This window comes from Elgaria multicarinata, chromosome 11, assembly GCF_023053635.1.
Source record: "Elgaria multicarinata webbii isolate HBS135686 ecotype San Diego chromosome 11, rElgMul1.1.pri, whole genome shotgun sequence".
NCBI classification, from domain to species: Eukaryota; Metazoa; Chordata; class Lepidosauria; order Squamata; family Anguidae; genus Elgaria; species Elgaria multicarinata.
The window spans coordinates 43,459,280-43,483,564 of record NC_086181.1 but is presented as its reverse complement, the minus strand read 5'-3'; the positions used below and the strand labels follow the sequence as shown (position 1 = coordinate 43,483,564).

At 48.6% G+C, this 24,285-nt stretch overlaps 1 protein-coding gene across 1 annotated transcript; it reads left to right on the top strand.

Moving 5' to 3' along the window:
• Positions 1-1,204: 1,204 nt before the first annotated feature.
• Positions 1,205-22,461, top strand: SLC22A17 (solute carrier family 22 member 17). The gene is made up of 10 exons (XM_063137873.1): positions 1,205-1,411; positions 2,294-2,638; positions 3,891-3,994; positions 6,311-6,465; positions 8,673-8,838; positions 11,532-11,665; positions 12,450-12,555; positions 14,916-15,139; positions 17,874-17,985; positions 20,386-22,461. The coding sequence occupies exons 2-10, from the start codon at positions 2,303-2,305 to the stop codon at positions 20,699-20,701; spliced, it is 1,653 nt and encodes a 550-aa protein (XP_062993943.1). The 5' UTR covers positions 1,205-1,411; positions 2,294-2,302; the 3' UTR covers positions 20,702-22,461.
• Positions 22,462-24,285: the final 1,824 nt, after the last annotated feature.

Sequence of the window (24,285 nt, the reverse complement as noted above, 5' to 3'; positions counted from 1 at the left end):
CTGGACTAGATGGACCCTTTGTCTGATCCAGCAGGGCTCTTCTGATGTTTCTGTTAAAAAGCCCTATTTAAAGCTGGAACAAAATGTCACATTCATTTGAAAAGTGGTAACCAAATTGTTGACCATTATGTAAGAAAAGGCGCAGAAAGGGGTAACCACAATGACCCAGGGTAGGGGCAGCAGAGTGTTAGCTTCCATATAAGTAAAGGCTACAAAGTTTGGGGATTTCTAGATTAGAAGTGTATGGGCAGTCTAGTGAAACTGATAATAGACCCGTTCAGAAGACACCTTAAACCATAGCTTTAACTATGATGTTTAAGGCAGAAAGTCAGGCCATGTTCAGAAGACACCTTAAACCCTGGCTTTAACCATGGTGAATAAGGCCTTTTGCTTTATTCACCATGGTTGAAGGCCTGGTTTAAGGTGTCTTCTGAACACAGCCCGGCTTCACCACCGTGGTTAAAGCCATGGTTTAAGATGTCTTCTGAATGGGGCCAATGAGGTCATGCAAGGGTTTACAATTAAAATGAGCTCAGCATGTGCAACTGGCAATACTGATTGAGGCCTCAGACTTGCCCTCCTCAATTCTAGTTTTTATTTATTTTATTTATTAATTACATTTATTATGATCGCTCCTCACTTTCCTATACTGCTTTTCACAGAGGCGTCAAAGCGGTGAACGTAAAACGCAGTGGCATCAGAACAACAATAAAACCTCACAATCCAAGATTAATCAACAGTAAACGCACCTCACAAAAATTTAAACCTGAAAGTACAACATTCTGGGATGTTTGTGTGCGCATATGAACGCCTTTAAAGCACAATGGGGAAAGGCAAAGGGGCTTTTTGGGGGGTGGGGTGCGGATTTGGGAAGGGGCATTCTTCTACCCAACGTAGGCCTTGAGTTCAAATGACAGATGCCCCAAACGCAAACCTGTTTAACGAGGGAAGCCTGAACACACACACACACACACACACACCTCCCGCCACCCCCAGGGATACTTAATCCGGATTCGCTCATCCGAAATCCGGCGCGGCGACGGGCGCAATTGCGCAGCGTCCCGTGAAACTGGCCAGGAACGGGAGGGAGGGAGGCAGGGACACAGGAAACTCGTCGGCTACTTTTTGGCCCGCTACCTTGTAGCGCCTGCCCGCATCGCGCGGGGGGCGGAGGCTCGTGTGGGGCGGGCGAGGGACGCCTCGGCTGTGGGGCGGGGACGCTTCGCTCCACCCCGGCCTCCGCCGCCGCCGCCGCCGCTTCCCTTTGCGCGATCGCAGCCGCCGGACGCGCTCGGACCCCCATTTGGATACATCGCCGCCGCCGCCGCCGCCGCCTGCCGCCGCCTTCCCCCATGGGGGCCCCAGTGGTGGGGGGCCCGGAGTCCGCCGACCCGCCCTTACCCAGTGCCTGGTGAGCCTCGCCCGGCCCCGGCCCCTTCCCTTTGTCCACCGCCGGCGCCCAACCGGTCTCTGCCGCTTCTCCGCACCCACCTCCATCCCCCCCCTCCCCGTCTCCTTCTTCCGTCCCCTGTTTCTCTCCGCCGGCCTTTTCCACGCACCCCTCCCTTCCCCTGGCTTCCCCCGTCCCGGCTGCACCCCCTCCCCGCCCTCTCCTTCTCCTCCCTTTCCTCTTCCTCACCCCCCCTTCCCCATCGCCCCCTCCTGCACCCCTTCCCACTCTTTCACTTCCCAGCCTTGTACAGTTTCACATCTCTCCGCCCCTGGGACCCGAACGCGGAAGCGGCCTTTCCCAAATAGATCCTCCCCTCCCCCCCCACACCCTCTTTCCCTCCACCCCTCCTTTGCGCCCACCCTCCACATGTGGCGAATTTGAGCCCACCCACACACCCCTCCACTTCAGTCTCCTCCTGTAGAGAATTCGCCCTTTCTCTTGTTCTCTCCGCCTTCATTCACCCCCTAACTCTCACTCCTGCTCCCCTACTTTTCCTTGTGCAGCCTTTCCCCCCTCCCACTCCAGCCCCCCACGCCCCCATTCCCTCCTCCTGCCCCTTCCTCTCTTCTCCAGTTTATCCTTGATTCACTTTGCTGGTTTTCAACTTATTCACCCCCCCTTTCAGGTCCCTCCCTGGTTCGTTTATTCTCTGACCCCCTGGTCTCTTCTTCATTGGCTTCCTCCTTGTCTTGCTTCCATGTTCTTTACCCCCCTTCCCCCCCCTTTCCACGTGCCCCATATACCTCCTGCCCTCCAGCCTTTCTTTCCTTTCTTTCTCCTTTTATTCGTTCCCTCTGTTCCCTCTAGTTAAATTGACCGCCTCTCTCTCTCTCTCTGCAGACACTGCCCATGGATACCAGCCCCCCAACCCCGGACCCTGGGGGCCCGCGGAGGGACTGTGTGGCCCCTGCATCCGAATCGGGGCCCCCATCCTTTGAATGGCTGCTGGGGCGTCTTGGGGCCGGGGGACAGCGCCAGCGCCTCCTGCTGGCCTTGAGCTGCCTGCCATGCCTCCTGCTGGGCCTGGGGGGTGGCTCGGATGCCCTCTTCACGCTGACCCCCCCACGCCGCTGTCGGGACCCCAATGGCACCAGGCTCCCCGAAAACACCACCTGCCAGGACCCCCGCTGCCAGAGCTGGGACTACGGGGGGCTGCCGGCCCTCACCAGCAATCCGGTGACAGAGGTGAGGGTCCCTCCTCCCCTCCTCCGGGTCCTTTTTCTCTGCTGTACCCCAGAGAGCTCGTCTGGTGGAGCAGACAGAGTGCTGGACTAGGGCCTAGGAGTCCTGAGTTCAAATCCCCAGGAAGCTCACTGCGTGACCTTGGTTCCAGACACTGTGTTTTGGGTTACCTCACAGACTTGTTGGGAGGATAGAATCAGTGGAGAGGAAAGAAGCACCCGTGGTGTTTTTGAGCTCCTTGAAGGAACAGCAGGTTACAATTAAAAGTAATAATAATAATATAACGACACGCCTGAAAACTCTCCTGTGTCCACGTCCACATTTCATTCATTCTCTCCTACGCAGAGTATTTAATTTTAGCCTGGGCCCAAACTGGTTTTCAGGGCAGGCCTATGCCCTGGTTCATGTGAAATAATAAAGGGAGAGTGCCTCTGAGCATGACTAGGGTGCCTTTTCTGTGATTAGATGAGCGGGTGAGTGGCTTCCAGGCGCTAACTACTACACTCCTTTTGCTTCTAAGTGTCATATAAATTATTGTGATCAACCAGGATTTAATATTTATTTATTTATTTATTTATTTATTACATTTTTATACCGCCCAATAGCCGAAGCTCTCTGGGCGGTTCACAAAAATTAATTACCACGAAGAGCATAAAAACAACCAACAAATTTAAAACACAAATACAAAATACAATATAAAAAGCCAAACTGGACTTCAGTGTCCTGGAACATGTGAATAGCCATGTTTTTAACACCTAATTTAACTTAAATTTTAACTTTGCTGCTTTAATTCCGTATTTTAACCTATATCAATTTTTGCTGTGTGGTTTTATCCTGGTTGTGCTTTTTATATTGTATTTTGCATTTGTGTTTTTAGATTGTTGGTTGTTTTTATGCTCCTCAGGATTTTAATTTTTGTGAACCGCCCAGAGAGCTTCGGCTATTGGGCGGTATAAAAATGTAATAAATAAACAAATAAATTTTAAAAATGGTGAGAAGAGTGCCTCTGAGCATATGTAGAGGACATTCTCTCCAACCAGCCACCACTGGGTAAACACCGCCAGATCTTGCAACTCAGGATTAGAGAACAGCCATGAGGTTCCAGGTCAGAGGATGTAGCTCACCTTTCAGAAATTCTTTGCGTCTGCTCCTTCCAACTACTGGTTCACTCCTACCAAAAGGAAACACCCATCTGTGAGTCCTTCAGTGTTCCCTCCTGCTTCCCCTTCCAATCTCGATCTCTCTGTCCCTTCAGTGGTCGCTGGATTGTTCTCGAGGTTGGGTCGTCCCCTTGGAGCAGCTGTGCTTCCTTCTGGGCTTTGCAGCTGGAGCCCTTTTGCTGGGGCAGCTGGCCGACAGGTAAGCCAGAAGATAAGGGCCTAAGCTACACCTGGAGGCCTCCTGGGAGTGGGGAGGGGTGATCAAGGGGTTTTGCGCTTCCGGGATCATCCCACACGCCAGCGAGTTTTCCCGAAAGTAAAGGAGGGTCATTCCGGGGCGCCATATTTTTTTTAACCAGTGGAGACATTTGCGCAACAGCGTGGGCGCAACCCTGCGCAAAGGTACGGTTTTTTAAAAAACACACACAAACTCGGTGCTGGAAGGCGCCAAGAGCCATCACAAACATGGCGAAAATGCTCACCCCCGATGTCCGTGGACTCTCCCCGCACAGATACTTGCCCGTTTCCTGAGCCTCGCTACTCACAGGGAAGAGGGAAGACCCCGGGAGGGAGAGCCACACCACCCGCAGACCTTAGTATTGTCCTGAGACCGGAGGAAAAAACGGGACAAAAGCAGTCCCAGATACCCCGGGAGAACTGAGTGGTCGTCCCCGGTTCACCCCGGGATCAGCGGTGTGTCATTTGGACCCGCAGGGACGACCTCCACCCCGCGATGACCGGCAGGTGTAGATTAGGCCAAGGTAGCTGAGCTGGAATAATTGATGGGGGCAGAGGGCAGCAGTTAGGGAAAGCAATGGAGTCTTTGAGGAGGGAGGAAGAGGTGATCAAGGCACTGGGAAAGTTAACGTTAGAGTGCTGGATTGGGACTCGGGAGATCTGGGTTCTAGTCCCCGCTTGGCCATGAAGCTCACTGGGGCCTTAGCTAGACCCAAAGTTTATCCCGGGATTGTCCCGGAGTCGTCCCTGCCTGCTCCCGGGATATCCTGTGTGTCATTTACATGAACAGGGCTGACCTCGGGGCGATCCCGGGATAAACCTTAGGTCTAGCTAAGGCCTGGGTCACTTTGGGCCAGTCACTGAGTCTCAGCCTGACCTACCTCACAAGGCTGTTGTGACAATAAAATGGAGAAGAGGGGTATGTAAGCCATCTTGGGTTCCTTGCAAGAGGAAAAAAGGTGGTATATAAATGTAGTAGTAGTAGTAGTAATATCAGCAACAACAACTTCTGGGAGATAACCAGAGCAATCCCATTACATGGGGGTCAAGGTGGGAGTCTGTGGCACAACAGCCGCCATATGCAAAGCTCACTGCAGCCAGGGTGGGATGTTGGGGCAGGGCTTATTTTCCCCACACAGTTCGGACGATCGTGTCTGGGGAAGAAGCTATTGTGGCTTCTCCCACTTCCCCCTTGTGTTGCACGTGCGAACGCCATTTGCGTTATTCCCCGCACTGCACCGTGGGTTGGCATGTCGTGCGAACACGGTGCGACGGGGCAGCTTCAGACCCAACCTACAACCCGCGATGTGCAGAAGGGGTTGTAGGATGGGGCTGTGAAGCCACTCCCGCCGTGACACTCGCCACGGGGAATAATGCAAAATGGCGGTCATGTGCGTAATGCTTACGAGGGGAGGAGAGAAGCCATGATGGCTTCTTTCCCCACCCCGGTTGCTCCGAACGCACCCATTGACTCCAGCGGGCGGGGGTATTTGCATTTAGAAAATAGCAATTAGAATGTCGGCAACCACATTTGAATGAGAGCTTGTCTGACACCTCTTTCTTCCAAATCTGTTTCAGTCCTCGTTCCCGTCACTTGTCATTGTTTTCAGTGAGAGCGCATTACTCATAGCCTGTCTGTGCTTTAAGATCAGCAAGAGAAGTCCTTCTCACTTGGCCATTTTTTAGGGCAGTTACGTGAGTGGCGGATACATGAGTGAGGGCCTTTTCTGCAGTGGCCCTACACTTCTGGAATAAGTTGCCGTCAGGGGTCTACCAGGCCCCATTTCTGCAGGGTTTTAGGAAAACCCTGAAAACTTGCCACTTTGCTCTGGCCTTCCCCTGATTTTGTTTTATTGGACCGGGTTGTAGCTGTAGTTGTTTATTGTGGGTTTTGTCTTATGCTGGCGTTCGTTTTGTTTTTGGAATGTTTGCTGCTATTTCTACTGTTTTTATTATCATGTCCATCTTTTATTATGCGAGTTTTATTGTTGTATGCTGCCTTGGGAGGGCTCCTTCCCTGAAAGGCGGCCAAGAAATATCTTAAATGAAGTAAACAAAGAAATAAAATTGCAAGAGTTAAAAAGTGCACAACGGTTTTGTTAAGCTGAAGTGACTAGCCTCATCAGCGTGGCTTGCCTCTTCTGCAGGAAAGCATGGGACAGCTATGGAAACAGTGGGCATGGGAGTGGGGGCATAAGGAAGACTCGGCTTAAAATAGGAGGGGGAGACAGAATGGCCAGTGGGGTAACCTCTCAACCTCTTTATCTGTCTTCTGCAGTGTGGGTCGGCGTGGCACCCTTCTCTTGGCTGTCGCTCTTGGTTGCCCTGCAGGCATCTTGGCTGCCTTTGCCACCTCTCCCTCTGTCTTCATGTTGGGCCGTTGCCTTTGGGGGGTGATGCTGGGGGGCATGCAGCTTGCCCTCTACCTTAGCCGTGAGTATCCTCTTGTGGTTGCCTCAGCCTGACCTCACGCCTCTCTGCTCTTGTTTCCCCCTGGGTTGCAGACTTGAGTTGCTCAATCGGGACAGCTCATCACCTTGGGTTCCGGTCGTAAACACAAGTAAATCTTGTTAAGATGATCTGGTTGAATTTCCAGGGGTCTGGAAACAAAGCCGTGTGAGGAGACACTGAAAGAACTAGGCATGTTCAGCCTGGAGAAGAGAAGATTGAGGGGAGACATGATAGCACTCTTCAAATACTTAAAAGGTTGTCACATAGAGGAGGGCCAGGATCTCTTCTCGATCCTTCCGGAGTGCAGGACGTGGACTAATGGGCTCAAGTGACAGGAAGCCAGATTCCAGATGGACATCAGGAAAAACTTCCTGACTGTTAGAGCAGTATGACAATGGAACCAGTGACCTAGGGAGGTTGTGGGCTCTCCCACACTAGGGGCCTTCAAGAGGCAGCTGGACAACCCTCTGTCAGGGATGCATTAAGGTGGATTCCTTCATTGAGCAGAGGGTTGGACTCGATGGCCTTAGAGGCCCCCCTTCCAACTCTACGATTCTATGATAATTCAGGTGACCCTATCTCCTGAGATAAGGTGAGCGGTGACTGAGAATTGGGCCTTCTCTGAACTAGCGACCTGGTTTGGGAATTCTTCCTCCTCCCCACACCCTTCCAGACTTTCCTCCAAGCACCCCGTTCTTATCAACGTCAGACGCCATATAAAAACTGGGCTTTTAGCCTAGGTTTCTCTAGATGCTGTTGCATTCTCTTGCTTTTAAATGATTTTATTGGTTTCTTTGTATTTGGGAATCCGGAGGGCTGCCTTGGAAATAAAGGAGGGAAAAGGGAATACGCATTGTGAGGTAAAGTCAATAAGAATCAAACAGGCTCAACTTCGGAGCAGACATGCTTCAGATAGGGCTGAAAGTTATCGGGTGCAATCCTATGCATGTTCAGGCCGAAGAAAGGCCTACAACATCCAGCATTCCCCAGCCAGCTGGGGAATGGCAGTTGCTTCTCTGTCTTGGTGCCTGACTGAGATCTGGAACTGGATGTCTAAGAGTAAACTAAAGCTTAACCCGGAGAAGACTGAGCTGATGGTGATTGGCCGAGGTCAGCGGCTGGCAGATTTGAGGCAGAAGCTCGTAGATCTGCCTATTTCAGGAATCCAACCAAGGATTGTGACTGAGGCGCGGGACCTGGGTGTTATTCTTGACCAGTCCCTAACTATGTCATCACAGGTGGGGGCCGTGGTTCGGAGTTGCTTTTATCAACTCCATGTGCTCCGCCAAGTTTGCCCCTTTCTGTCAGAGGCTGATCTTACCACCGCAGTCCATGCCCTGGTCCCTTCCAGACTGGACTATTGCAACCTGTTGTATACAGGGCTTCCCTTGAAGCAAATCCAACGCCTACAGGCTGTACAAAATGCAGCAGCCAGGTTGATCAAGGGGCTCCCAAAGTGGTCTTCTATCACTTTGGTGCTTCAAGAGCTCCATTGGCTGCCGGTGGCTGCTAGGGTGCACTACAAGGTCTTGTTGACCAGGTATAAAGCCTTGCATTGCTTGGGTCCTGGATACCTGAGCACTCGCCTCTCTCCTGTGTCTCACCATTGGCAGACTCGCTCTCAGGAGCAGGGTGCCCCGATGGTCCCCTGCTACAAATTGGAATGTGCGGGGGCCAGGGCTTTTTCAGTGGCTGCCCCCCGGTTATGGAATAATGTGCCCCTGGAGATTAGACAGGCTCCCACTCTCAATGGCTTCAAACGCCTTTGTAAGGTGTTTTTATTTTCACAAGAGCTTGGGGAAGGGGTGGTTTAAATTGGGGTTGAGGGCTTTTAATGGTTTGAGGGTGAGGGTTTTAAATGGAATTGTCTTAATGTGGGTTGAGGGTTTTAATGGAATTGTTTTATATGTGATTGTAAAGCGCCTCGATGCCAGAAATGGTGAGGCGGCGCTATAAAAAATGCTTTAAATAAATAAATAAATTTTAAAAAGCGGGCTGAAAGGCTATGCCGATATCCCGGGAACAAGGGAGGGATGATCCCTCCCTGCTCCCGGGATCCCCTGTGCGTCATGTGAGCGCACAGGGATGATCCCAGGGCGATCCCCGGGATATCGCCCCATGTAGCTCTGGCCTTAATTGTGGATTGAGTACATGCCGCTTGTTCCTTTTGCCTGACTGTTCTTTTTTAGGCTTGGAGCTGTGTTGCCCTCCACAGCGGCTGCCTGTAGCCATGGCGGGGGACTTGGTCACAGTTGGGGGGCGCTTCCTACTTCTGGGGCTGGCGCTGGCTTGCGGGACTTGGCGCGTCCTCCAGGGCGTGATGTCGGCTGGGCTGGGCCTTTGCCTACTCTTCGGGTAAGTCAGGGGCTGCGTCACTAAGATCTCTCCAAGCTCCCCCACACACACACCTCCCTAGGCTTAGCAAGCTCATCCACTTCCAAAATTCCACAGCCCCTCTTGCAAAAAAAACCTTCCATCACTGCCGTTGGTCTAGAACAGGAGTGAGCAACTTTGGGAGGTCCAGGAGCCGTTTTCGTCACCCGGTGGATGCTGAAAATAAAATAAAGCATTTAAATTTATGTATTAACATTTGTAGTGGCTATAGAGCACAGGAAGGGTCAAATTAGCGTGTTTGAAAGTTAAGTTTGAACCTTTTGGTGCTCTGTAGCCACTATGAATGTCATTTTCTTCTCCATAATAATAATAATAATAATAATAATAATAATAATAATAAATTATTTATTTATTTATTACCCGCCTCTCCCTCTGGATCAAGGCGGGGAACAACACTGAACACAATACATAGAATTATGTATTGTATTCCTGCATTGAGAGAGAGAGCTTCGGCTATTGGGTGGTATAAAAATGTAATAAATAAATAAATAAATAAAATGAGCAAGGGGTTGGACTTGATGGCCTTGTAGGCCCCTTCCAACTCTGCTATTCTATGATTCTATGAATTAGTTAAAAGAGCATATAAAACAATACAATATTAAAATAACAATCACAGCATCTTAAAATTCTTAGATTTAAAATGGTTTTATTTTATTTTTTTAACTGAATTTGGGGAGCAGCGTTGGGTGTCAGGGGTTGCGTGTTCTGTACCCCTGGCCTAGAATCCCCAGTGTGGTGCCCATGGGTACAAATATGCCCACAGACCCCTCTCTTAGCACCCACCATCCTCCTTGTCCTTCCTGATTTTAATTTTATTTCCTACAGGGTTTTAAAGCAATCTTTTCTTTAATTAGGAGGCTGGCATGTTGCAATGCGAAGGGCTTTGTTCCAGCACCATCTTTATTTGGGTTCAAAAGGGTGATGTTGCTGCTACATCCACTTGCTTTCTGGGAAATGAGGGTTTTACAACTAGCCATGCCCATTGCGGCAGCCATTTTGTGAGAGCACCCATGACTCAAAATTCCAAATATGCCCATTGAGCCAAAAATGCCAGGGACCTCTGGCATATGGGACCTTTTCCCCAGAAGCCTCCGCCTCATCGAATAAGCCCACACAAATACTTTAAGCTACACCCCCAAAACACCTGTCTATCAGCTTGCTCGCTCAGATGACTTTAGGAACCAATTTGAGCCATGCTGGCTCCCCAAAACTATTTAGGGATTTAAAAGATGTGAAGTCCGGGTTGTTGTTTTTGAAGAAAAAATATTGCTTTGATCATGTGAAGAGCCTCAAAAGACTCTTTACCACTGGAATTACCACAAACTCTGACTCATCTGCCAGTAAGGACATAAAAAGACCTCTGCCGGATTAGCTCAATAAATTGCAACGAGACCAACAGTAAAACGGTGGTTGGAATTTAGTCATTAAGTCAGGAAGCCCACAAGCAAAGCGAGAGTGCAGTAGCACCCTCTCGCTCATGTTCCCCAGCGAGTGGTATTCAGAAGTATAATTCTTCTGATCCTGGAGGTTATACATAGCCATCATGACTAGTAGACATTGATTGCCTTTTTCTCCGTGAATTTGCCTTAATCCCCTTTCAAAATCAACTTGGTGGCCACATCACTACATCTTGTGATAGCAAATTCTCTAGTTTAGCTACGCGCCGTGTGAAAATGTCCTTTCTCTGGTCTGTCCTGAATCTCCCACCATTCCGCGTCATGGGATTCTTTATTAGTGTGTTTATTTGGGGTGCTTGTATCCCAGCTTTCTATTAAAAATAATTGATATAAACATGCTTTTTATTTATTTTATTGCATTTTTATACTGCCCAATAGCCAAAGCTCTCTGGGCAGTTTACCAAAAAAAACCAAAAGTGATTATAAGCAACAAATATAACTTGAACATTGTTTTGTAAGAGCAGGCTAGCAATCAGATCAATTATTATTATTAATTGGGAGATCTGGGTTCAAGTCCCCACTTGGCTATGGAAACCCACGGGGTGATTTTTGGACCAGTCACAGACTCTCAGCCCAACCTACCTCACAGGGTTGTTGTTGTAAGGATAAAATGGAGAGGAGGAGGATTATGTACACACCTCCTTGGAAGAAAAAAGGCGGGATATAAATGCAATAATAAATAAATGTTTGTTTATTATTGCATTTATTATTTGCATTAAAAGAAATTATAGCCTGACAGCACTCCCAAAAGTCCACTGGTAAAAATAGGTTCTTGCTGCCCCCTGAAAGATGAGCAGAAGTGGAGACAGTGCAGCCTCCTTTGGGAGAGCGCTGCAAACTCTTGGTGCCACAACCAACGAGTCCCTGTCCCTCATATCCTTCTCCAGTAACCCTTCCTGGCTTGGTGCGGACCGCTAGAAACTTCTGGTGGACCGCCTAGCAAATTCTGGTTGATGAGATCAATGGGGTCTTGATTGAACTTATAAGGTACTTTGTAGGTTCTTAAGCGAGGATGCGGCGTCAGAATCACTTGACACAAATGAGTTGCGCCTCAGCCGTTACGAGATCCTGACGATGTGCAACACACCTTAGCAGGCTGCACATTTCTGAGGTTGGCCGATGGCCTAGTGTACGGTTTGCAGGCTATGTGTTCCCAGCTGATCCTGCTGTTTTCCCCCCACCTCCATTCCTGCTTAGCTGCCCTGGATTGTACCCTGAGTCACCCCGTTGGCTCTTGGCCACCCGGAAAACATCTCAAGCCAAGGAGATTCTGATAGGCCTGGCCCAGGGCGGCAGTACGCAGGAGTCAGAGGCCCAGGAAGCGCTGGAGGGTGAGTCTCGGGGAGTACTGAGGGACCTTTTTTTTTTTTTTTTTTACTAAGTGTGTTGACTAGGGCCGTCTTGTTAAACAGAGTCATAGCTGAATGGGGCCGGAATACCATAAAGGCAAAAGGGAACAAGGCCAGAATACCATAAATGCCAGTGTATTTTAGGTTAAAGCTCTTACTGCCATTAACTAAAGCCTCAGGAGAGGCACTTAAGAGTTATTTATTTTATTTATTTACAATATTTATATGCCGCCCCCCATTGAAAATGTCGGAGCGGCGTAGAAGATAAAATAAAAGAAACAGAATAAAACACTTTAGATTTTAAAAGAAGCCAAATGTACAGTGAACCGTGGCTGGTCATTAAGGAAAGGCTTTCTGGAATAATGACGTTTTCAGGAGGCGCCGAAAGGAATACAAAGTTGGCGCCTGCCTGACCTCCAGAGGCAGGGAATTCCGTAGGAGCGGGGGCCACCACGCTGAAGGCCCTTCTTCTGGTGGACTCCAATCGGAGTTGCTTTAGAATGAGAAAAAAATCATGTGCGGGAATCTGGAAGAGCATGGAGCCAGGGGAAGGCGGCGTGGCTGTCTGAGGAAACCCCCGGAGGGCTGGATTGGGGTCCATGTGGGTCAGAGGTTCAACATCCCTGTCCTGGAGTCTCCCTCCCACCGGCGCCCTTAGAACAAACAAAATTATGTCAAATATTGTATGAGTATAGTTGCTGCTCTCTGATAGATCGTTCCCTTCTGTTCCTTCTCCCCAACTCTGCCTCTTCCTCCACTTCCAAAGAGCTGGACAACGCCTGCCACCTCCCCGCTGCAGCCCAGATCTCGTTCCGGGCCCTCCTGTCCTGCAGGAACATCTGGAAAAATGTTCTCATCCTTGGTTTCACCACGTGAGTTGGCTCTTCCTTGCCCGTCCGGGAACCAGAAGAGAGTGGGATGGAGGGACAAGGTGTAGAAGCTGCGATGCAAGGAGGAAAAAACAGGAAAAGGCTGGTACATGAGGAATTGACAGCTCTTTGCTTGTTCTCACTGGCTTGAGAATTGGGAGTGAGGACCAGATACCAAGATCTTAACGGTAGAGGATCCTCTCTTGATGGAGAATGCAGTCTAAGGCAAAATGTGAACTAGGGTGACCCTAGGGAAAGGAGGACAGGGCTCCTGTATATTTAACAGTTGAATAGAAAAGGGAATTTCAGCAGGTGTCATTTGTATATATGGAGAACCTGGTGAAATTCCCTCTTTATCACCACTGTTAAAGCTGCAGGAGCTATACTAGAGTGACCAGATTTAAAAGAGGGAAGGGCACCTGCAGCTTTAACTGTTGTGATGAAGGGGGAATTTCACCAGGTTCCCCATATATACAAATGACACCTGCTGAAATTTCCTTTTTCTATGCAACTGTTAAAAGATATAGGAGCCCTGTCCTCCTTGTCATATGGTCACCCTATGTTAACTTATGCCCTGCTATTTTAAAACTTTTAAAGCTATCTTGGGATTTCTTGGTTGTGTCCGGCTGTCTGTTAATGTTGTCATGGCTGCCGCCTTAATCCTGGCTGCCGATTTCTCCTCTGGCCCTGCCATTAAATATTGAAATCACATTTAAAATCCAATATTAAGGACGCAACATTGAAAACCATTCCAGTTACAGTAAGAGCAATGCAAGGAGCAGTTAAATGGAAGAGCATGATCACAGCCCAGGGAAAGCCTGGGTGGAGATGTGTGTTTTCAGAGGCGTTTGAAAGAAGCCGCATTTTCTGCCTCCTGAACTCCACAAGGGAGGGCTTTCCAAAAGCGCGGGTGCCACTATTGAGAAGGCCCCGTTATCCAGGCATGGTGTGTCAGCATTCCGTTAATTCCAGAATGACCAGCATGGATGCTGCCAGATGCTGAAAAGATGTGGGGTCCAGGCCTGCGTGGCACAAATTGCATAATGTTATTTATATAAATTTAGAAATAATTACTAAATTATTACAATTTCACAGGAGGCAAAAGCCAGCCAATAAGCATCTCATCCAAATCACCTCAAATTCAATTCTTCAGTTAATTTGTGCCCTCACCTAGTTCTTTCCAAACCAATGAATTTTTCTCCCTTAGCTGTATTGCCAGGCAGGGGAATACTGGGGTGGGGGTGGGGTGGGGAGTTAACTCTTTCCTCCCCCTTGAAACCTGCCCCCTGCATGGCAATTATGTGGAGGAAGAAACTAAGGCTGTGTACGGAAGCCTCTACCTGAGTTAGAGGCTGATTTGGAGCTCCACCTTGGCCCGGATTTGGACCGATTTGGTCCTAATTGGCCTGCTTTGGCTCAGAATTCGGATCCAGATCCGAAGCGGTGCACAGCTCTAGAAGAAACCTCTGTGAAATAAATCCGGGGCCCTGGAAAATAGATTTGGGGCTCATGGGCCCAGGTGTAGCAACACCCCTGTTGCCTGGGGTATTGATAAGGGAAGGTGGTCTGCAACGTTTTTTACTGTAAGTTGCTTTGGACAGGGATAACCTAGCTTCAGTTGTCCATACTCTGGTAACCTCCAAATTAGATTACTGCAATGCCGTCTACATGGGGCAGCCTTTGAAGACAGTTCGGAAGCTGCAGCTTGTGCAAAACGCGGCGGCCAGATTGATAGCTGGAACAGGGAGGTTTGAGCATATAACACCGATTCTGGCCCGCTTGTATTGGCTGCCTATACGTTTCTGAGCCCAATTCATGGTGCTGGTTTTAACCTATAAAGCCCTACATGGCTTGGGACTGCAATACCTGATGGAACACCTCTCCCGACATGAACCTACCCATTCACTGTGCTCTACATCTAAGGTCCTCCTCCGAGTGCCTCCTCCGAGGGAAGCTCGGAGGATGGCAACAAGGGAGAGGGCCTTTTTGGTGGTGACCCCCCAACTGTGGAATGATCTCCCCAATGAGGCTCGCCTGGTGCCAACATTGTTATCTTTCAGGCGCCAGGTCAAGACTTTTCTCTTCTCCCAGGCATTTAACAACGTTAAGTTTGTTTTTTAATGGACCCCAGAATTGTTTTTTAAATGGATACTGTTATTTTTATACTGTTGTTTTTATTTCTCTGATGGTTTTAAATTTTGTATACTTTTTCATGTTTACTGTTTTAACTTCTGTGAACCGCCCAGGGAGCTTCGGCTGTGGGGCGGTATATAAATGTAAGAAATAAGTAAATAAATAAATTTACAGAAAGGTGGGATGTAAACTAAACTCCGCTTTCTTCTTGTTGTTCGGCGTCCCCACAGATTCATTGCCCATGCCATTTGCCACTGTTACCAGCTGGCCTGGGAATCCCTGGAGGATTCGCACGCCAAGTTCTACCTCTCCTACCTGCTGTCAGCCGGCAGCGCGGGCCTCGCCTGCATTTTCCTGTGCCTGAGCGTGGACCGGTACGGACGTCGTGGGATCCTGCTACTCACCACCACGCTGACCGGCATCGCCTCCCTTATCCTGCTGGGCCTAGGAGAGTGTAAGAGCACCAGTGCACTCCACACACAGGCCAGCAAGTTTATCCATGGCTGTGCTCGCTGGGAATGCTGGGAGTTTATAGTCCCAACACATTTGGAAGGGGCCGGTTTGTGGAAGGCGCTACGGCCATGGCTGAGACACGTCAGCGCATCGGTGATGCTCACAAGAAGAGCCCTGCTGGACCAGACGAATGGCCCATCTAGTCCGGGGGTGCAGAAGTTCAGGCTTACAGGCCATCCCTGGCCTTCCCCAGGTGGCCACACACTCCTCAGGCTCAGTTACCGGCAGGAAGAACTTCAAGCTAAAATACACGGATGTTTTTGGCATCTTTGGCCCTGCCCCCTTTTGCCTTTGGCCACACCCACCACGGGATCGCAGCCCTCAAGAGCTTCCCCAAAATTGAAAGAGGTTCGACGCCCCTGATCTAGGCCATAGCTAGACCTAAGGTTTATCCCTGGATCGTCAAGGGGTCAAACCTGTTCATCTAGGTGACACACAGGGGATCCAGTGCTCAGGCAGGGGCGAATGCTGGATGATCCCAGGATAAACCTTAGGTCTAGCTGTGGCATGAGTCAGCCGTCTTGTTTTACCACAATGGCCAAATCAGATGCTTCTAGGGCCCCCGCACGCAACAGCAGCCCTCTCCCATTGTGGCATTTCAGCAACTGGTGCTCAAAGCCAGGCGGCTGCGGATTTAGCCATCATAGCGAATAGCTAATAATAATAATAAATTTATTTCTTGCCCGCCTCTCCATTTTGATCGAGGCAGGGGACAACAATAAACGATAAAATACTCAATTAAAACATAATATACATTGTTAAAAACATCCTAAAAAACATCTTAAAATTCCACTGGATAGGCCTGCCAGAAGAGATCAGTCTTTATATCTTTCTTGAACGCTGGTAGACTGTTAAGTTGACGAGTCTCCGGCAGGCCATTCCACGGTCTGGGAGCAGCAGAAGAGAAGGTCCTCTGGGTAACAGTTGTTAATCTAGTTTTTGCTAGCTGAAGTAGATTTTTTCCTAGAGGACCTGAGCGTGTGGGGTGGGTTGTACGGGAGAAGGCGATGCCGCAGGTAGCCTGGACCCAAACCATGTAGGGCTTTACCAACACTTTATACTTTGCTCGGAAACTAATTGGCAGCCAGTGAAGAGATTTTAAAACTGGTGTAATGTGGTCACCCCTAGGTGTACTGGTGACCAGCTGCCCTCTTCCGTGAATTTGTCTAATCCCCTTTCCTAAGCTCGCATCCATGGCCAGATTTTGTGACAGCAATTTATAGTAATTACTGTGTGTGAAGAAGGACTCTCTTTTATCCCGAGTTTCCAGCCAAACAATTTCATGAGATGGCATTGAGTTCTAACTCTGAAAGAGGAGGGAAAAACTCTTTCTACTCGTTTCTCTATACATCAACCTGGTGCCCTCTAGATATGTTGATTACATCTCCCAGCATTCCTGCCCACTGATAACATAAGCCATAGTTTATATTAACCATTGTTTGTTGCTTCAGCCATAAATAATCTTGCAGCCAAACAAACAAACCATGGCTTGTTTTCCCTATTTCTGGTTTGTTTCTCTCCCACCCATTTTGCCAACCTTCATAGCAGTTTCATTTTCAGGCTGCTCTTTTTGGGCATTTCTGTTTCAGGGCATACAGCAGCTCAAGCAATCTAGGGACAAGCCACAGTTTGGGGTTCATACATCATGACAAGCCATGGTTTAAATAAGCCCAACTTCGTAAGCCAACAAGAAAACATGGCTCCTTTTAGTGGCTTGTAGCTGGTTAACAAACCATGGTTTGTTTGAGGGGATGGGTTCTCAGACACTGATCTGGTTCACATATAATTAACAACAATTTGCTGCTGTTACAAGAGAGCTGGCCCATTGACCCAGTTTGCATGTCACGGTGGCAAATCGTGGGTTATTTAACCCACGATTTGCAGGGACATGCATGCACTGCCTGCAAGCCACTTCCGCTTTCTGTAAACAACCTCTGGTCAGCACAATCAGAGGTTGTGAGTGTGGTGTGCAAGCTTGGACTGATGGGTTGTTTAGGGGCGAAACAACCCAACGGTTAACCCATGTCCCTAAACAACCCATCGGTCCAGGTTCACACATCCTGGGCAGATCACATGTTTACCAAAAATGGAAGCAGTTCACGCGCATCGTGTGTGTACGTAGATAATGGGGTTCATTAACCCATGATTTGTCGCTCAATGCCACCGTGACATGTGAACTGCCCCAGTGACAAGCCAGATTTCAACACAACACATCATGGCTTATTACTATGTGCAAACCAGACCATACAAATGATATGGATGTGGCATAAGCCAAACTCATCTATCTTGGCCAGTGCTTCTAAGGACCTATCCTCACAGGTTCACTTCCATACACAGAACTGGCTGACCATACACAAAATCCTTCACATCAGCAAGTAGTGAGCAGAGAAAAGGGCTATAAGGTTTCAGGGCTTATAGGTAAACTGAGGCACTTTATATATAGTATAAATATTTGTAAGGATTTCTCTTTTTTTAAATTTGTTCTTTGTGTTGGGGTTTTGTTTGTCTTTAAGTAGAAAAGCATTCTCTATCAGTGTTAGAAATTAATCAAACTTTTCCTGTCTTCGTGAAGAAATATTTTGAGCCAGGTCTAGCGGGTCGTCATCAGTTGTGGTCCCTTTTGCGTGATTTCTGCCATTTTAATACGGGTCTCCCTTCCTTCCTCTGCCTTGCAGATCTCAACGATGCTGCACGGAGAACGTTCTCCATCCTTGGCCTGTTTTCCTCCCACGCGGCTGGCTCGCTCAGTGTCTTCTTTGCCTCGGAGGTCATCCCCACCATAATCAGGTCAGACAGGAGAGAAATTGGGTGACTAGGCCTGCTCAGAAGACACCTTAAACCTTGCTGGTTAAGGAGCAGGGGTTCAGGTGTCTTGTTTGTGGTGCGTTTTGCTAAACCCTGCTCACTCAAGGGCAACCAGGTTGATCAGGGGTCTGGAAACAAAGCCCTATGAAGAGAGACTGAAAGAACTGGGCATGTTTAGCCTGGAGAAGATTGAGGGGAGACATGATAGCACTCTTCAAATACTTTAAAGGTTGTCACACAGAGGAGGGCCAGGATCTCTTCAGCTATTGGGCTGTATAAAATATATAGAGAGAGCTTTGGCTATTGGGCGGTATAAAAATGTAATAAATAAATAAAATCATCCCAGAGTGCAGGACACGGAATAAGGGGCTGAAGTTACAGGAAGTCAGATTCCAGCTGGACATCAGGAAAAACTTCCTGTTAGAGCAGTACGGCAATGGAACCAGTTACCTAGGGAGGTTGTGGGCTCTCCCACACTAGAGGCATTCAAGAGGCAGCTGGACAACCATCTGTCAGGTATGCTTTAGGGTGGATTCCTGCATTGAGCAGGGGGTTGGACTCAATGGCCTTATAGGCCCCTTCCAACTCTACTATTCCATGATTCTATGAATAACCACAGTCTGACCATCTGCAGCAGGGTTAGTGGCTCTAACCATGGCTTAAAGTGTTGTGTGCGACAGCATGGCTTGTGGTTAGTGCTAACTCCAAAGAACCAGTTTTGCAAACCCCAGAGCCTGAAGTGTCATCTGAACAGGCTCTCTGTGGGAATTGGGCTCCTGGTATAGAAATGTGGAAGATTAAAGGAGCACACTCCACTTTAGAAATCTGTACCACAGCATTCTCCAGCCAGGTGCCCTCCAGATGTATTGGACTGCAACACCCATAATTCCCAGCTAGCATTTGGCCAAAGCTCAGCTGCTCTCCCCCACCCCTCCAACTTTTGTATCTTCAAGTTTCTAGCCCTCATACTGTTTTTCAGTTTTTTATTGTGAATATTAACAAAACAGAACAAAAAATAAATCGTGAAAAATAAAAACAAAGAAACATTACATCTATAGGAATAGAATTTTTTCCACCAAATGTACCATTTGTTAAAAAAAAAAGGTAGTTATGCATAGATTTCAAGAAAAGCAGACCAAATATCCATGTATTTATCCACACACAATTCACACCTATATAACACCCATTCAAATGTTGATAGCGTGAAGTCCTCAGTCCATTGCATTATGGGAGATGAGCATTTATCGTGACAGTATAAGTCTTCTAGCTGTCATAAGGGCTCGGAAAATCCATTTGCGCAGACCATGTGTTAACTTCCAAGAAGCCAGTAGGTAGTTTAGGGACATGGACGTTGTTCCATATTAAAGATTGCTTCAGTACAAAGTTTATCCTTATTATAACTTCCTCCCAACTACTGGGCATTGTCAAAGCATATGAATTAAAGAAGCATCAGGTGCGTTACATCTCCAGCAGTTAGGCAAGTTAGACAGACCCTTATTGAAAAGGTGTTGTGGAGTCCAATTAAACCCAGAACAAATTTTGTTTTGGGCTTAGTCCTCATATTGTTAAAGGTCTTTGCCCTTTACCGCTCTTGACTCTCCCTTGGTGACTATAAACTCATCCGTTATTGACTGCCCCAAGCTACTTTCTCATTTTGAGGTCCGCCTCAAGACCAGAGCTGAATGTTTTCTGGAATCACGCCACACAACCACAGAATGAATTTATTGCATTTATATACCGCCCCATAGCCGAAGCTCTCTGGGCGGTTTACAAAAGTTTAAAACAGTAAACATTAAAACAAATATACAAAGTTTAAAAACATAAACAAGCATAAAAACACAGTATCCTTATAAAAAACGGCTATTCTGGGGTCCGTTAAAAAGAAACAAACTCAGCATATGTTGTTTAAGAATTCAGTTTCGTGAAATCTGTGGTGTCTATTAAAGAAGAAGTAGTTCTATAAGTTTCCAGTCCTTGATACTCGGAACATAGGCTTGAAAGCATAGGCATGGCTTGTTGAAACCTTAAAATCTGGGAGTGGGAGAGACGGACAGGTGGTCAGGCCGAGGGTTTCTAGCAGCCAGGTGCATCCCGTGCTTCAGTGTCCTGCCTGACATTTTATGCTATCTCATGACTAACACAAGTGGAATGTGGTGTTCTTGAAGCCATAGTCCTTGAGTGCTCTGTAAGATGTCGGGCGCTCTGATGGGAGCTTTAATAACGATAATTAAACGGTTTATTATTAACACTGCGCATGTATTTCCGTGGCTGAGTCTCGTTAAATGTTGAGCTTAAATTACCTCAGAGCAACACCCCTATAATTACTTCAGGGGTAACATCCCTACAATCTAGCTTGTGTAACCAAGGTCATTCTCTCTGCAGGGGGAAGGGCCTTGGCGTAATCCTGGCGTTGGCATCTCTGGGAGGGCTGAGCGCTCCTCTGCTCCGGCTGAGAGAACAGCACGGCTCATTCCTGGAACATATTGTGTTGGCGTCTCTCAACATCCTGGCCCTTCTCTGCCTGATGCTGCTTCCCGAGAGCAAGCGCAAGGCCCTGCCCGAAGGCCTACGCGATGGAGAACTCTACCGGAGGCCCTCCTTGCTCCGCCGGGCTGGCGGGAGCGAAGGCCGCAACTCTGAGGCGGTGACCCGGCGTGACGACGTTCCCCTGCTGTCCACACCAAACCCTGCTAGCTGAAGCACCTGCTCTGGCTGAATTTGACCGCCTAGACAAGGCCACACAGCCAGGCCTCAACCAACCTCGCTTAGGCCTGGCTCATAATAAGATGAAAGAAAGGGCAAATTAGAAGCTTGAGTAACTCTTGCTCTTTCCGTTTTCTGTTTCTGACGTAACATGAGCAGGGACGTGCCAGTCTCCTCCACTGAGAGATCGGCTGCTGCCATGTCACACCAGAAACAGAAAAATAGAGCAATGGCCGTTGCTTGGGATTGTTCTCTAAACGGTAGAACTGGACCTGAGGAACTCCCCACCCCAGTCCCAACACTCAATTTTATTGATGGCGATTGAGCACCCATCTTTAGAATTGCCATAACAGATTAGGTCCACACCAGGGCCATGCATCTGCATCTCAGACTCCCACAGGTGGGAGGCTAGGAGGAGAGAATAATCCCCAAACAACTCTACATGCAATAAAGTCTTGGATAGGATTGCCGTAAACCCACATTTCGTCTCCTAGTTTCCCACCCACTCAAGTTTCCTGACTTGTTCCCTCCAATTTAACAGCTGTACAAGGTGAAATTGAACAGGTGAATCTGTGTCCGGAGAAGTGATGCAGTCATGGAGAAACCTTCACCTGCTGTCTTTCTGCCTATCAGATGATAACGTTACAGAACCCAGTGGGGGGGTGGGGAGAATGCCAGCACTGGAAAGGTGTTTTCCTGATTCTACACCTGTTGGTTTTTCTAAAAGTGCTCAGCTATTAGGCCCACTCCCTAATCTCATAAAATCCCTCATGGATTGCTGGGATTCTTCTAGAGGCTGTTTTTCTGACCGCCTGCTTTTCCTCCCTCTGGGCATTTGACTATCTTAGCGATATTGCCTGCCTGGATCGCTTGAGTAGATAACAACCCAATTGGGTTAGCTTGCATCTTTGTCCCCATTTTACAGATTCAAGAAACTCAGGCTAAGATCAAAAGTCTGGGGGCTGATTTCACGACAGGGTCAAAGCTTTCAACCTATGCACTCCATCCCATTTATTAATAATCCTCTTGATAGCACATCTCAAGTCTAGAAAGGGCTCTTAACGTCTCTCTTTGCTGGCCGAGGCCCAAAATGGAACAAAGGGCCTTTGAAATCTTTTAAATGCATGATTTTTTTTCACATGGTGGCTGGGCTAGATGGCTGAGTGCTTCACAACTATTCTTGCCACCAAAGTTCTTTAGGGTCTGCAGAAAATGACCTATCCCTTTGCTGGACATAGGACCATTGACACGCATACACGCCTACAGTCTCTGACCCTATGATTCCCTATTGTGCCGCAGGACTATTATCCGGTTACTGAACCATCCGGACTGCTTCTTACAGCTGTGCAACAGGTAGAAATTAACAAAAGGGCACATTTCCCCACCACCATACTGAGGAGAGCCATTCGTTCTGCCCTCGGATACAAGGGACCTGCGGGCAACACCCTTACTTTAGGACACAAGGAACAAAAGAATCTACTCTCCTTCCGCCCCAACACATTTTAATACAGGTAGCATTACCAGTCGTTCCACTCTGGGCAAATTTATTATCGCCAACAAGACGATATTCCACGTGGGAAGAAGGGAAAGGAGACAACCAGAGTGGCGGATGACTCAGCCCCTTGATGTGTTTGAAAATGCAACCCGCACAGGGGATCCAAGAGAAACTTGGCTGCTTTTTACCGTAAAGGGAAAAAAAAACACTACTGACTGTTAATAAGCTAAAAACAGATTAAAGAAAAACTTCTTGAGAAACCTTTGCTTTGGCCCAGAGCATTTATTAGACCCTGCCAGAAACTTTTGCCCGGGTTCTCAACTTCAGCTTCTTTCTGCTCAACATCGCAGGTGCAGATTTTCCGGTGCCCAGCAATTCCTTCCTCAAAAATGGTAAAGGGTCCTTTCTTGTATGGACACAACTGTATTTCATTCTTCACAGGACTGCGTGAACCCACACTGTGCCTTGAAAACGCTTTTGAGAAGTTCTGATTGCCCAAGTTTCTACCATAGAAAAGCTTGCAAGCGTGCACACAGTAGCCGATAGAGGCTCTTATCAGGCTGACATTTAGGCCTAATTGGCTCATAGCCCCATGTCTTGAACCTCAGGCCCAGGGTCCCGATCCGCTTCTTCCCAGATGGCCCCATCCCTCCAAACACTTCATTTGATGGCTTCCATTCTAAAGGGTTGAAATCCTGGGCCGGATCTACACTAGTCTTATACCGTTGCTAGTGTCCCTTTCTAACGTGGTTCTCTGTATCGGTTCTCTGTAGCTGTAATGTTACCACAGGGCACATTGTTGTTCTCCCTCCCTCTTCTCTGAGAGTTGCTGGGTTTGCTCCGCTCACTGCCTGCCTCCAAGGCACACACAAACCCCCTTCCAAAACATCTTGATGCAGGTCCCAGGGAATTGCCTGAATGCATAGGAGCCAGCCACTTTGCTGAAGCTAAGCAGGGTTGGGTCTGGGTAGGGTTGGGTTGGGATGGGAGACCAAATTGAAAAGTTTTAGCAGCAGCCCCATTTAAGCCCTGCTGGTCATAAGTTTTGGACTTTGGACTAGGGATATGCTCCGCTTCTAATCCGACCAGAGAAGCAGTAGCGGAGCGGGGGGCTTCGCCTGCCCTTAAGGTGGAGGCGAAGAGGATTGGGGGGCCGGCGGAGCGTGGCGAAGAGGATCGAGATGAAGGCGGATCCTTCGCCTCGATCCGGAGCTCCGCCGGAAAGGTAAGTGGGGTTTACCGGGCCCTGCCGCTGTCGCCCATGCGGCAACGGCAGCAGGGCCCGGTAACGCCCCCCGCCCTCCTCTCCCTTACCTGCCTCCGTCCGCGGTCCGTCGCCGTCTTCAATTGAGCCCGTGGTTCCAGCAGGAAGTCTGGGCCGCACTTGCGGCCCAGACTTCCTGGTGGAACCGCGGGCTCAATTGAAGACGGCGACGGACCGCGGACGGAGGCAGGTAAGGCCCCCTCCTCCTTGGTCCCTTACCGGGCTCTGCCGCCGTCGCCGCATGGGCGGCAATGGCCCGGTAACCCCCCCTATGGGGGGGGAACCGGAGCTCCGATCTGGATCCGAAGCTCCGAGCGGGGCGGAGTGGGCCGATCCGAAAATGGCGGATCTTAAAGTGAAGCGGAGTGGGGGGTCCGTGCACACCCCTACTTTGGACCTTTGTTAATTTTCCTGCACGGAGCTACAGCGATCCTTTGAGCGCTCCTCAACTCCTTTGCAAAGAGGGGGGAAATGTTAAAAAAAAAATCAACCGATGACCCAATTTGATTCAAATTTTTAAGGCAGGATGCATGGGAGTACTTCACAATAAAAGCAGATTCTAAGGTGGAAAACTTCTGAGTCCTTTGCATGCAATTGTCAGTGATTGCACAGTATAACGCTGGTGTGATTTATCTGCTGTAGCAGATAAGATAGCAAACGGGGCGAAGGAAGAACAGGAAGTGGGCGGAGCAAACCCAGCAGCTCTGATACCGGTAGGAGGCACATGAATCTGTAGCCACGCTGGAACTAAGAAACAGAACCTGTAAGTACGACTCATTTACAATGTTGGAGACACAGGGTCACGTGACGCTGTGTGTCA